The 14,540-nt window shown below is 43.0% G+C and overlaps 1 protein-coding gene and 1 pseudogene across 2 annotated transcripts in view; one reads left to right on the top strand and one right to left on the bottom strand.

Moving 5' to 3' along the window:
• Positions 1-14,540, top strand: part of ARMH3 (armadillo like helical domain containing 3) — a 184,813-nt gene that overhangs the window by 39,640 nt on the left and 130,633 nt on the right. For both annotated transcript variants that reach the window (XM_058671845.1, XM_058671846.1), the window contains exons 11-16: positions 57-100; positions 1,623-1,683; positions 4,285-4,331; positions 5,858-5,933; positions 8,569-8,662; positions 13,755-13,856. In XM_058671845.1, the coding sequence (XP_058527828.1) occupies positions 57-100; positions 1,623-1,683; positions 4,285-4,331; positions 5,858-5,933; positions 8,569-8,662; positions 13,755-13,856 (424 nt within the window). The remainder of the gene's footprint in view (positions 1-56; positions 101-1,622; positions 1,684-4,284; positions 4,332-5,857; positions 5,934-8,568; positions 8,663-13,754; positions 13,857-14,540) is intronic.
• Positions 735-1,004, bottom strand: LOC105941530 (small ubiquitin-related modifier 2-like; annotated as a pseudogene).

The raw sequence follows: 14,540 nt of genomic DNA, 5'->3' as shown, positions 1-14,540 counted from the left end.
CCAGCCCCCCAAAAACTGCTTGCTTATCCTCACCTGTGCTACCTTTTCTCTTCCAGGGGATGGGACTTGTGATTGCTCAGGCTTTATCTGAATACAACAGGTATGTCCATCTTTTCTGAAGGGAAGGGTTTAACTTTTTTTTTTTAAACAAGAAGAAGTTTATTTAAACAACAGGATGCTTGACTTGAAGGGGAAAACTATCTAGGATTCATTTTTTTTAAGAGTAATTTACCACTACTTAAGACATGTAGCCCTACATGTAACAGCTATGTACAAAAAAGTTATAAAATTGTCCTTGATTTTACAATGATAAAAGAAAAACATTAAAATTCTCCAATCAAAGTATGCAAGGATTTTTATGTTGTTGGGTTTTTGTTAAAGCAGTGGAGCAAAATAACTTACTGGAATATAAAGATAAGAGCTGAATGAGTATGCCACTAATGGAGAACGGGCATTGTCACAGAACCAGTATATTTCCCCATTCCATCTCCATCTGATGTCAATCAAAACATACCATTAGCCATTTAGTAAGAAAAAAAGAAAGAAAAAATGCAATATGCTTGTGCACATACACCAGTTACTTTATGTACAATAAAGGAATGGGGCAAGCGGACAATGAAAGAATAGAGAAACTATACTGCAGTAGTCAGATGATGGAACCCAGTTGCCGTTTCTAATTGACAATGTATTCTTGGTCTGTGAGAAAAGTTGTGGAGGAAAGCAGCAGGTTCCCGTTAGTAGACACCTCCTGTCTGCTGCTGGAACACATCAGTTGTATCTTCATCCTCCATTTCCAACTGTGCAGGTGTATCTGATTCGTTGATTGGCTGTCCATCAAATCGGAATCTAATCTGCCACATTGACAAACCCTGTGGTTCGCAATAAGCTTTCATTGGTTTACTAAGTGGTATATGCCTTTTAATTTTAAATTGCATGACAGAACCATCCTACCTCGCCACCTTCAAATTAATATGATCATTGTTCTCAGTCTTGACTCCTTCCATTTGCCTTGGCAACTTCGAAGAAGAAGCTATCCACCAGCGGGAACTACACAACAAGGTTCCAAACAAGCCAGCCTTTCCTCCCTCCAGTAAAGTTCCACCTCCTGTTGGAGGAAGGCTCTCAGCTCTGTACAGTGTATACTGGGAAGGGTTTAATTTTCAGTTGAATTGGTTGAGTAGGGAACTGGTTCGTTGGAGTTCTTGGGTGGAGTTCTCTTGCCCAGTCTAAGTCTTTAGGAGTATAGCTGTGAGCCACCGTGTTTGCTCTAGCTTGGCTTGATGGCTTTAGCACAATTGTTTTAAAAACCGAGGGAATCTTTAAAAAAAAAAAAAAAAACCGAGGGAGTAGAACTACCAGGTTAGTGTTCAACTTCAGTGTAAGCAGTGAAGTGGTTTCTGATTGGTATTTCACTGCAGATATTGCATAACACTTACACCAATTTTCCATCTATAAATAGGCTCGTTCAGTTAGTGTGTTATACAGGTATAACCATGCATGGTCAGAATATTATTTTCTGGAGTCAGGGACTTTTGAGACTCCCTTGCTCTGATTACCTGGAATATTAAGGACAAAAACTTGATAAGTAATCCTCAAGTTGAATTTAGTTCTTTTTTTTTCAGGCAGTATAAAGATAAGGAAGAAGAGCACCAGAGTGGTTTCTTCTCTGCTTTAACAAACATGGTAAGTCCCACCTGTTTCTTTTCTTTTCCCCTTCTTGCTCTGAAATGAGTGAGGTCTGCTGGGGCAGGTGCATCAGGGTTTGGAAGTTCAACTGGTGGGGACAAGGCAGGATGAGGGGAGGAAGATTCTTCCCTCATGATGTAATGGACACTGAATCTCCTCTAGTAAATGCCAAAGCCAAATGAGATGGGGGAAAGGAAAGTTTTGATTTCTGTGGGGCTGATTTGTTTCTTCAAGTTACTGAATCAATTAAAGAATGAAGAGAAGTTCTGTTAAGCCAGGCTTTTGCTTTTTCAAGCACTGAGCCTGTGGAACCCAGAATGGGAGGGGTTAAGCTTGAATCCAAAAGAACCTGTGGGTTCCTTTGCTGTATGCTATGGCCATTTGATCCCCAGTAGTTGGTCTTGGAGTCTAGGGCTTGTTCAAGTGCCTCTAAGCCATTCTTCCAAACACTTAAGGTCTGGGCTGAGAAGGCCAAGGGTTAGAAAGGTTATTGGTTCAGTTGACAAGACTACAGGGCAAGGTTGAAGATTTTCTACATTGAAAGTTTTAGCATTTTGGGCCTGATGCTGTGGACTTTTTTTTTTTTTTTTTTAAGATTTACTGTTCATTAGTAAGTAAGATTTAGTATTAGTAAGATTTAAAATTAGTAAGATTTACTATTCACTAGTCAGAGTTACTGAGAGAGGAGACAGAGAAGAGAGTGAGATTGAGAGAAATCTTCCATCTAGGAGTCACTCCTCCAGAACAAAGTGATTCAGGGCTGGACCAGGCCAAGCCAGGGGTCAGGAGCATCTTCTGGGTCTTCCACTTGGGTGGCAGGAGTCCAGGGACTTGGGCCATTCGCTGTTGCTTTCCCAGGTACCTTAGCAGGGAGCTGGATGAGAAGTGGAACTGCTGGTACACAAACTGGTACTCTTAGGATGCTAGTCATACAGGCAGCAGCATAATGCACTATGCACCAGCCCCAATGACTAATATTTTTTTCAGAGATGTATTTGTTTTTATTTCAAAGGCAGAATTACTGAGAGGAGAGACAGATCTTCCATCTGTTGGTTTGCTCCCCAAGTGGTCACAGCTGCTTGAGCTGGGCTGGTCTGAAACCAGGAACCTGGAGCTTCTTCTGAGTCTCCTGTGTGGGTGTCAGGACCCAAGGTCTTGGGCCATTTCTGGTGCGTCCCTAGGCCATTTTCAGGGGACAGGATCAGAAGTGAAGCAGCTAGGACTTGAACCAGTGCCAGTATGAGATGCTGGCACTGCAGGTGAAGACTTAGATTAGTATGCCATGGTGCCACTCCTCCCTCCCCCTAACTAGTTTTTAAGAGAAAAATCTGAGAAGTCCTAGAATCTAGGCAGAAGAATCTAAGATGTCTTCTTGGACAATAGTGACCAAATTATGTGCCTTAGGTCAGGAGAGCTTTTGAATTTATCGCAAGAGACAGCCCCAACTCTCCCTAGCAGTTTTTATCCCCCATATATCATGCTTTTTTCAGTTCTTAGAGCTCACTCCCAGGAAACGACCTGGTTAATTTTAACCCTGAACCATATCCGGTGTAGTTTTTCTGAGGCTAGAGAAGTATGAGTTTTGTATTGATGCTTCGTTAAATGAGTTAGAATTATATTGCTACCGGAGAAAAGGTTTATCAGACCAGTAAAGCTTCTGTTGCATAACTTTGGGCATCAGTGAGCAGTGGAAAAGATATTTTTTTTTTAAAAAAAAGATTTATTCATTTTATTACAGCCAGATATACAGAGAGGAGGAGAGACAGAGAGGAAGATCTTCCGTTCGATGATTCGCTCCCAAAGTGAGCCGCAACGGGCCGATGTGTGCCGATCCGAAGCCGGGAACCTGGAACCTCTTCCTGGTCTCCCACGCGGGTGCCGTGTCCCAATGCATTGGGCCGTCCTCGACTGCTTTCCCAGGCCACAAGCAGGGGGCTGGATGGGAAGTGGAGCTGCCGGGATTAGAACCGGCGCCCATATGGGATCCTGGGGCTTTCAAGGCAAGGACTTTAGCCGCTAGGCCACACCGCCGGGCCCGGAAAAGATATTTTTTAGGAAGGAGAGCACCTTCCTTGATTGTTCTGATACCACACATGTTAAAAAGTGGCATATCCACTTACTAATTTGCTTACTTGGATAAGGATACAAAGTAAGGTTTTTGTAATCTAAAGGGAAGAGATAGACCTCTGTGGTCTGAGACCGTAGTATACCCCTGCAGACAGCTGTCTGTTTTCTGTGGCATTCTTCCTGAGTTAACTCCCAACCACAAGTAAGTGACTTCCAAGAGAGATGCAGAGCAGTGAGGATGTGCTCATTGAGCTTGCTTATCATTAGAGTGAGGGAACTTCAAACTGAAGTGAAAACTGGATGAAAAGTACTGGGATTTTTGCTTATGGCCCTTCAAGGGAAGTTGAATTAGTAGGGTTCTTCTGATTTTCTTCATTACTCTGTGAGTCTTGTAAAGACTTTCACAGGGTAGTTTTTGGTATAAGGTTGGTGGGGCAGAATTAACAGTTCCTGTGCCGGAAGCAGTGATGAAAGGCACAGGAGCACCTCCTGCTCTGTGCTGTAGGTCTGCAATGCCCGTTTTCTCCACAGGTGGGCAGCATGTTCATAGCAGACGCCCATGAGAAAATCTCCGTGCAGTAAGTGCCTGACGTACTTGGGTGGGAATCTGACTTCACTGTGGACTGAGCCCCTGGATATAAGAGTTTGAAACATTACCTCTTGCTAATTATTTTCCCTCCGTTCATTAAATATTTCTTTGGGTTTTATTTTATTTTTTTTAATTTTTTTTTTTAGTTTTGACAATCTTTACAAAGGGTCAAGGGCTGTAGGAAAGTGGGTAAGACTATTGTTTCTACATCCCCCTCCTCCTCATTATTATTATTTTTCTGTATCTGGGGTAAAGGGAGAAACCCCACCAAGCCTCCCACCCATTCCAGGTCCCCGATGTGGGGCATGCTCCTAGGGTCCTGCTCAAGTGGTTTTGATAATTCAACAGTTCTGAATTGCTGCCAATTTCGCCATTCCAAGCACGATGAAATCGCTGCAGAATCCACTGGTTGACATATCCACCTTAGAGTCTTCATTTGCTCAGATTTTCACTGCCAATGCAGTGAAAAAGAAAAAAAAATCTTTAGAAATCTTTTCCCTTATCTTATATGTATAGACCTCATGAAGCCAAAACACTGTTAGAGCTTCCACTGGAAAGAAGCAAAGAGGGCTGAGTACCTAAACTATCTGAGGAGTTAACAACATTAGGGGTGGAAAAGTGAGGTGGGATAGTAGGTGAAACAGATAAGAACTGATCTTCAGGAATTATAATGAATGCCCCAATTCTTTTTATATGTGTGTGTGTGTGTGTGTGTGTGTGTGTGTATATATATATATATATATTTATTTATTTATTTATTTATATTTAAGATTTATTTATTTGAAAGAATTACAGAGAGACCGGGAGAGACACGGTGACAGAGAGGACCCTCCATCTGCTACTTCACTCCTCAGATGGCTGTAGCGGCTAGCGCTGGGCCAGGCAGAAGCCAGGAGCTCCATCTGGGTCTCCCATGTGCTGGCAGTCATGCACTTAGGCCATCTTCCATTGCTTTTCCCAGGCTACTCACAGGGAGCTGGACCAGAAGTGGAACAGTTGGGACACAAACTTGCACCCATATGGGATTTCTACATTGCAGGCGGTAGCATTAGATTTATTTATTTTTAAAGTCAGAACTGCAGAGATGGAGAGGGAGGGAGAGAGGAAGGGGAATGAAGGAGAGAGAGAGAAAGAGAGAGAGAGAGAGAGAGAGAGAATCTTTCACCTGCTAGTTCATTCCCCAGGTGCCTTTAATGGCCAGGGCCAGCCATGTCTCCCATGTTGATGGCAAGCTCCAAACACTTGGGCTATCTTTTGCTGCTCTTTCAGGCCATTAGCAGGGAGCTGGATCAAAAGTGGAGCAGCTGGGACACAAACTAGTACCCGTATAAGAGGCCAGCATCATAGATGGTAGCATCTGTTGTTCCATAATGCAGCACCTCCCCACCAGCTCAATATGCTTATGTATATGGACCATTAGGAACCCAAAGGGCTAGATAAGTCGGGTAGAATTATATCCTGATGTTTGACTTTTGTTCACTCTAAGTCACTGCAATTTATTCTCTTTTTCTTTAGAACCAATGAGGCTATTCTTCTAGCACTTTATGAAGCAGTTCATTTAAATCGCAACTTCATCACAGTTCTAGCTCAGGTTGGTTATATTAAAAATCCTAATTCTTCCTTCCCTTGAATTTTATATAGATATATTCCTCTGAAAAGCCCATCTGGGAGGTTCAGTTTGGCACAGGGGAGACACTGAGTTGTAAGTTGTAGTAGTGGCTTTAATGTCCTGGCTACCTGCATGAAGCTCTTGGAATATTTTGAGTATTTACAGGTAAAGTTGTGCCTCACAGTGAGTGTTTGGAAAGAGCATACAGTAAGAACTTACTATTTTTAAATGTTTATTTTTATTTAAGATTTATTTTTATTGGAAAGACAGATATACAGAGAAAAGGAGAGACAAAAAGATCTTCATCTGCTGGTTCACTTCCCAAGTGTCTGCAATGATTGAGACTGAGCTGACACAAAGCCAAGAGCCAGGAACTTCTTCTGGGTCTCCCAGTCTGGTGCAGGGTCCCAAGGCATTGGAGCATCCTCCACTGCTTTCCCAGGCCACAAGCAGAGAGCAGGATGGGAAGTGGAGCAGCTGGGACACAAACTGGTGCCCATGTGGGCTTCTGGCTGATGCAAGGCGAGGATTCAGCCACTGAGCCATTATGCTGGACACAGAACTTTTTTCTTTTTTTTTTTTTTTGAATATTTATTAGTATTGGAAAGCCGGATATACAGAGAGGAGGAGAGACAGAGAGGAAGATCTTCCATCCGATGTTTCACTCTCCAAGTGAGCCGCAACGGGCTGGTGCGCGCCAATCCGATGCCGGGACCAGGAACCTCTTCCGGGTCTTCCACGCGGGTGCAGGGTCCCAAATCTTTGGGCCGTCCTCGACTGCTTTCCCAGGCCCCAAGCAGGGAGCTGGATGGGAAGTGGAGCGGCCAGGATATGGGATCCAGGGGCTTTCAAGGCGAGGACCTTAGCCGCTAGGCCACGCCGCCGGGCCCCAGAACTTTTTTCTCAAAGACCCAAAAGATAAACAAAGCTTTTTGCTGGTGACAGTTTTTCATGTTGGACAAATTAATTTAAATGATCTTGCTAGATAGTTGTGTATTAGAAATATGTGATTTGCTAATGAAATAGCTGTGCTGGAAAAGCTAAAAGCTGGCCCCAGGTGAGCAGGCCCTGATGCTGATGTGAGTTTTTTCTGGATTTTACTTTTCTGTAAGGTGGACCTGAGAAGGTACAGTGTCATTTAGTTACTGATGTTGAAATGGAACCCTGAGGACTTCCTTATAGTTGTGAATAATGCAGGATATCATCCCAGAATACTAAACTTTGATAAAAGCAGATAACTGGGCTGATATTTAGAATGTCTATTTCCATGGGGAAAAAGAAGCATCTGTGACTGTGTTGTCTAAACCCTGCTTTACCTTGTCAGGGGCTAGTGACATTAGTGCCCTGTGCTGTCCTCAGATGTGTGTGTTTCTGTCTGGTGCTGACGTAGGGGGTCTCGTGAGTGGCCAAGTTGATGGTTTGGACCAGTTTGCTAATCCTGTTAACCTGAGTGAGTCACGATTGCTTCGTTTTGCTCCGTAGAAATCCCCTGGCATTATCTGCCATCTGGATTTTTATATTAGGCTTTCTTTTTTCTAAACTGTGGTAGAATTAAAATCAGACACAAAATAGGCCAATTGCTTAACTGATTATCTCACCAATTTCCAGAGAAAAAAAGTGAAAAATATCCTGTCCAGCAAAAGATTAGCTTTTAACAGTCAAAATTATCTGCTAATGTTAAAAGCAGGAAGCCGTGGCATTCTAAGTGAGGGAGGGGTCACATGCCTGAGGGATTTCCCCAGTAGCCTGCACAGGAGGGAGCTAAAATAGGCTGAGAACTGAAGTTCAGGAAAGCTGTCTTGAAAAATTCATAGTGTTTTTACCTTTAAGGTTCACTGTTTAAAATATGTATGTAGATATCTTTTGGAGGAAAGTTTGCTTGTGCCTTTGCCTTAAAGGGCGATTCCTATGGAATCCGCTGATTCTAGTTTTAATGGAAAAAATCTTGTTTAAAAATCTGTGCTGATTTGGAATCTACTCCATCAAACATTGGCTGGTTTTTGTGTGTAAGGCAAGAAGAGCCACTCTGCAGTTTTACTTTCCAATGACAATGCTAATCTGGTGGATAGGCTAGGGGAGGTCAAGAACAGAGAAGTCACCTGTTTGGGGCCTTGCTAGTGTCTGCCACTCTCTGTGTTTCTGTCCCACGCATTCCTGTTTGTTGGGGACCTGGAAGGCTGTTGTTTCCACTGCTCTTGTCATGGTTCCTAGAATCCCCTTTGTTTCTTCTACAACTATTAGTCAGTTATGATCATTGGAACAGCCTATGGAGTGTGTCAGTGAGTTTAGTCTCTTTCCCCCATCTGGAGAGAACTACAAATGCCTTATTTTTGTAGAATAATTTTGTGGATTTATTTATTCCAATTATTTATTCATATGGGTCTGAAGAACAAGTTATGTAATGTAAACGTAATTGCTTAAAGGAAGCTGGCCCACAGAGCGTCTTGTTATAGTTTGGCAAGCTTCAGATGTTGATGGAACCTAGATGCGCAAGTAGACCTTCCTCAGTGAGCTTTCTAATTAGGAGGCCAGAAATGCTAGTAAGGATATTTTACAGATGATTCTCAGGGAGAACTGGACTTAGTGCTCTCTCTTACCTGTCTATATCCTCTTTCAGAGTCATCCGGAAATGGGCTTGGTGACGGCTCCTGTCAGTCCTGCTCCAACAACCCCAGTCACACCACTTGGGACCACTCCCCCCTCTTCTGATGGTGAGCTCACCACCTGCTTTGTGTTCTTGATTCATCGAATTGTGGGCCTCTCAGGATGAGCAGAGCAACGCTGAACCAAGTACATAGTTGTTAATTATTTTGGTTAAGAAATAAGTGTGTAGTACTCTCTTTCAGGACACTTGAAGTTGCAAAGATAACTCTGGAAATGGTAGTCAAGTGCTTTTCTATGTGTGAGAACCTATGGAATGCTAACCTGTGTTCCTCAGAAAATGGTGGAATGCAGATCCATGGAATGCTGATCTGAGAGGGGCCTGAGGGGTCTGTGAAGCTTGTCTTGCAAGCCATGGGGTACAAATGAGGCCCCGAGGAGATGTTCTATAAGAAATATCACTCTGTGATAGTGACGCACTGAAGCAAGTGTTGACTAGTGGTGCTGTCTCACGTTACCATTTGACAGACAAGGGAACTGAGGTGGGGAGAAACAGTGCTTTGCCTAAGCTTAGTGAGAGTAGCTGCAAAGGACCCAGACGATAGAATCACCACAGGAACCATCTATGTTTATGTGTTCAGCATAGTGCCTCTCATGGCAATTGCTTTGTAAATATTTGCTGAATAAATGAACAGAAAAGTGAACCCGGATTCAGTCACTGTTGAGTGTCTGTTTCCCCTGCTTCACTTAAAAATGTCAGACTGAGGACTCAGTGTGGTAGTCTAGGTTGAAGTCCTTGCCTTGCATGCTCAAGGATCCCATGTGGATGCCGGTTCTAATCCCGGCAGCTCCACTTCCCATCCAGCTCCCTGCTTGTGGCCTGGGAAAACAGTTGAGAACGGTCCAAAGCCTTGGGATCCTGCACCCGCATGGGAGACATGGAAGAGGATCCGGGCTCCTGGCTTTGGACCAGCTCAGTAGCAGCTGTTGTGGTCACTTGGGGAGTGAATCAATGGATGGAAGATCTTTCTCTCTATCTGTCTTGCTATATGTATATCTGACTTTCCAATGAAAATAAAGAAATCTTTGAGGAAAAAAACAAAAGAAGAAATGTCAGACTGATAGTGTATTGTAATTGGGAGTTCTGGGGATGTTGAAGATTGTGCATCCTTTTTGCTTTTTTAACTTGTAAAGCATTTTTCTAAACAACAAAAAATATATATATATTTTTTTAAGTTTGAAAGGCAGCGATACAGAGGGAAAAGGGGATAGCAGACTCACTCAAATGGCCACAAGGGCCACAGCTGATGCAGGCTGCCAGGAACTTCATCCTGGTCTCTCATGTGGCTGTAGGGGCCCGAGGTATTGGTTCACTTTCCATTGCACTAGCGCACTAGTGAACAGCTAGATCAGAAGTGGAGCAGCCAGGACTTGAACCGGCACTCATATGGGATGCTGGCATTGCGGGTGATGACTTAACACACTGTGCCAGAACAGGTGCCCATATGGGATGCTTGACGCTGCAGATGGTGCCTTAATTTTATGTGCCACAGTGCCATCCCTCTTGTTCTTTTTTTTTTTAAAGATTTATATTTATTTTTATTTCAAAGGCAGATATATACAGAGATGAGAAGAGACAGAGAAGATCTTCCACCGATAGTTCACTCCCCAAACGGCCGCAATGGCTGGAACTATGCCAGTCCGAAGCCAGGAGCCTCCTCTGGGTCTCCCATGCAGGTGCAGCATCCCAAGGCTCTGGGCCGTCCTCGACTGCTTTCCCAGGCCACAAGCAGGGAGCTGGATGGGAATTGGAGCCACCGGGTTTAGAACCGGTGCCCATATGGGATCCCAGCATGTTCAAGGCGAGGACTTTAACCGCTACACTATCACACCGGGCCCAACCTTCTTGTTCTTTTTCAGTGACATATTAAGCTTTTTATCTGAGGAACTAAAAAAATGAAAGGGAAGAAGATGAAAGGTGGGAAGGAGAGAGGTGAAGGAAGAAAGGGAGAAGGAAAAGAGAAAAAAGAGTCACTGAACTTGTCTGCATAGATTGTGCTGATACCTTTGTACCACAAACAAAACAAAAAAACTTGTGGCATCATAACTTGCCTTTAAAAAGTCTAAAATTGGGGCCCGGCGGCGTGGCCTAGCGGCTAAAGTCCTCGCCTTGAAAGCCCCGGGATCCCATATGGGCGCCGGTTCTAATCCCGGCAGCTCCACTTCCCATCCAGCTCCCTGCTTGTGGCCTGGGAAAGCAGTTGAGGACGGCCCAATGCATTGGGACACTGCACCCGCGTGGGAGACCCGGAGGAGGTTCCAGGTTCCCGGCTTCGGATCGGCGCGCATCGGCCCGTTGCGGCTCACTTGGGGAGTGAATCATCGGACGGAAGATCTTCCTCTCTGTCTCTCCTCTGTATATATCTGGCTGTAATAAAATGAATAAAATCTTTAAAAAAAAAAAAAAAAGTCTAAAATTGGGTCAAACTCAATGAAACAGTCATGTTGTAGGAAACCTTAAAATATTAGAAACTTCATATCCTTGGGCCTACTGAATGATATGTGTGTGTATATATGGAGGAAAAAAAGATTTTTCCCCTTAAAGGCACTAACAACAACAAAAATCCCCCCTTATAAATTTTATGGCTACCATATTAAAAAAAGGTAACAGGAAAAAATTATCAGTTTAGCTTCCCACAATTCTATATTACTTGAATTGGTTTTATGGTAGGATGAGTATGTTTGATGGAATACCTTGACCCCAAAATAACCTACATTCATTGTTGATGCTGTACCTTGAATGGTGACCTCATTGTAGACAAGGAGGTACAGGAAATCCAGCTTGACCCCTTTTGTCTGCTTACTGTTTGTATGGAAAGTGACCTCCCATCCTTCTTCTGCTTTCTCTCTGTTTTCATGTAGTACCTTTGACTGCAGCATTTTTAGACAGTCTAGGCAGTACAGGAGCCTGACAGGGAGCTGCCGTGCAATCTAGGTTTGTGGTAGCAAGTTGGATCTATTTAGAATTGGAGGCCAAATTCCAAAATATCTTAATGAGAAGGAGCAAGTAGTTAGGATTGCCTGTTTGTCTCTGTTTATTCAGGTCATTGAATAATCCAATGAAAATACTGTACTTTCCCTTTAAGCCTGCCTGGTTACCATGGATATCAGTATATATATATGAATTCCATATGAGGTTAGGTTTTGGATGTTTCAGAGAACTGCCTTTCAAACTGTTCATTGTGACTACTTCCACCCACACACTTGATTATGCAATGGCAGGATTTGTGCTTACTTATCTACAACCAGTGAGCTTTTATTTTTTTCTAGTTGGAAGATCAAGTCAGCCCACTTTCAGATGGCAAAAGCTGCTGTGAAGAATGGTGCAGCCAAAGATCAGGGAGTGAGAGATTTTAATTTGTGAGGGATTTTATTCTGTCTCTCTTCTAGTTGTTCTTTTTCTTCCTCCGTAACTGTAGGGGTCCTAGCTATTATAACCTTGTTTTTAACTTCTGATTTTTAATGATAGTAGTGTTTTGTGGCTCATTTATAAGAAAGGTGTGCCACTGGAACCATTCTTTTTCAAAGCCAGCAGTTTAGCATTTGTTCCCAGCTGAGGCTTGACATTTGACAACTCAGCCTTGGCATGAGAGGACTTTCTGGTAAACTAAAAATACATACACTTCTATATTTCTACGTATTATATAAGAACTCCAGTTATTGCTGTGAGTGGGGAAAAAAGTCTCATCAGTCAGACACCTCTTTCAGTTGGGAGAAGGGCTGGGTATGGTCTCTGAGCCTCAGGGTGAGCTCTGGATTGTAGTTATAGTCTCAGGTCACAGCATGAATGAAGACATTTTAGTAACTGAATCTAAAAATATATTTGTGATTTTTTTTAATTTTTGAGGGCTGAATTGTGGGAGCACAGCGTAGAGCTAGGCATGCTCTTTTCTGAAGGCTTTTTGCTGTGCTTGCTATGTATTAAGGATCTGTAATATGCAAATATTTGCCATTGTTAATAGGTGCTGTCTACATCCATTGTAATAACCCCAAAGGGATCCATTATAGTTACGAATATATATTATGAGTAATACCCCAAACTTAGCTGAATCTTCATGGCTGAAAATACAGCAGCAAGCTGTAGATTCTGCAACCTATATGGGCCATATTGAACGTCCTCTTGATTGTACATTGTCTTAGACATTATAAAATCTCTGAACAAGGCAACTTTTAAATTGCAGTCTGGGGGCTCGGCAGTGTGGCCTAGTGGCTAAGGTCCTTGTCTTGATCCCATATGGCCGCTGGTTCTAATCCCGGCAGCTCCACTTCCTCTCTATCTCTCCTCCTCTCAGTATATCTGACTTTGTAATAAAAATTAAAAAAATAAATCTTTAAAAAAAAAAAAATTGCAGTCTGAAGATCCTGGGAGGTATGTGTAAATACTGTTCTCTGTGGGTTAGTTCCGATAAGGAGAATCCCTCATTGTTTTTGGGGGGAGCTCAAAGAATGGGGAGGGAGACTACCCTTGGAAATAGCAGCAGGGTATGTGGAAGTTAGTTCCAGGCTCCCCCAATCACTGCTGTCCATCTGTCTGCGGCCTAGCTTCCCTTCCCAGTTCCCACTCAGAGAGCAGAGTTTATGGGTAGAATTGGAATGTAGTTCTCCTGTAACTTTTTCTGTGTCATAACTTTTTCTTCTTCCATCCTGGATGCTTCCTGCAGAAAGATTTGTTCTCCAAACTTGAGCAAGATTTCTTCTTATTAGGAAAGAATTTTCATTTATTTTAAGCATGAGACTCATCAAGGCAAGTCTCATTTATATTCAACACACATCTTCCCTCTAGGTAGTGCTGGCAGTGCCTTTGAGAAAGCTCCTGACCTCTTCTGCTCTCCTAGAAGCTGGAACGGAAGTCAATAGACCCTTGCTAGGATGCTGGAAGAAAAGCCATGTTCTTAGAGGCTAGCCCTAAAGGGGACAGAAGGTCACTGGGCTTAATTTTGGGATTAGGAAGGGCTCTAAAAGACTAGGAAGAATAGAAAGAAGAAGATAAGCACTTGTAAGCACTTAGTTCTCCCTCTGTTATGGAAAAATCTTTAGTTTTTTTTTTTTTTCTTTTTTGCCTGCTGGCAAATGGGTTATGTGGGTAGAAGTGTTATGTGGAACATGTTATAGGCTAAGTGCACTTTATCTGTTCTATTCCAGTTATAAGTTCTGTGGAACTCCCACTGGATGCAGATGTACAGACCAGCAATCTACTAATAACCTTCTTAAAGTATAGTTCAATTGTCATGCAAGACACCAAAGGTAAGGCAAGCTGTTTTGGGGCTTGGGAAGTGGGAAGCGTGAAGCCAGAATCAGAGAGTAGCATTTTGAAGCTTTGACAAGGTAGATCCTCCCTGTGCAGGCTCACGGTCTTGATTGCTGGAAAGCAGGAATTTCTCACTGCTAGAAGGCAATTAGGTGGTGTTGAGAAAACCTGATGTTGGAGGGGAGTGTTCAAAAATAGAACAGGAAAAAAACTGGTCTGTTCAAAACCCGGCAAGTCTTAGCATATCTTGGTAAGTAGATGCAGACACTTACGTGTGGGAATGGTGGGGGGGATTAGCACACTTCAAGGAATTCCCTCCTGAGGACAAGAACTGAAAGCACCAGCTTGTGAGAATTAGAGACCTGTTGTACAGAGCGCAGTGGGAGGGGGTGAGATTCAGAGGGACACCGTGTTCCTTAGCACTTCAGAGGAATGTGTCAGTACCTGTGCTTGAAGTGCAGAGTGGGAAAATATTGAGTATTAGGAAACTTCGAGGTTTTTTTTTTTTTGTCTGATTTTGGTCTTTTCTCTGTTTATGATTTTACTGTGCCTTTAATTGGTGGGAACATGGTAGACTAATTGGGCTAGGAGTGAGAACGAATTGAGAGAACACTTAGCAAATTATATCCACTATACACTTCATTTTTTTTTATGCTGGATTTATGTGAGTGTTTGCAATT

This window comes from Ochotona princeps, chromosome 13 (assembly GCF_030435755.1).
Source record: "Ochotona princeps isolate mOchPri1 chromosome 13, mOchPri1.hap1, whole genome shotgun sequence".
NCBI lineage: Eukaryota > Metazoa > Chordata > Mammalia > Lagomorpha > Ochotonidae > Ochotona > Ochotona princeps.
The sequence above is the reverse complement of the archived record's forward strand: the minus strand, read 5'-3'. Positions and strand labels throughout refer to the sequence as shown.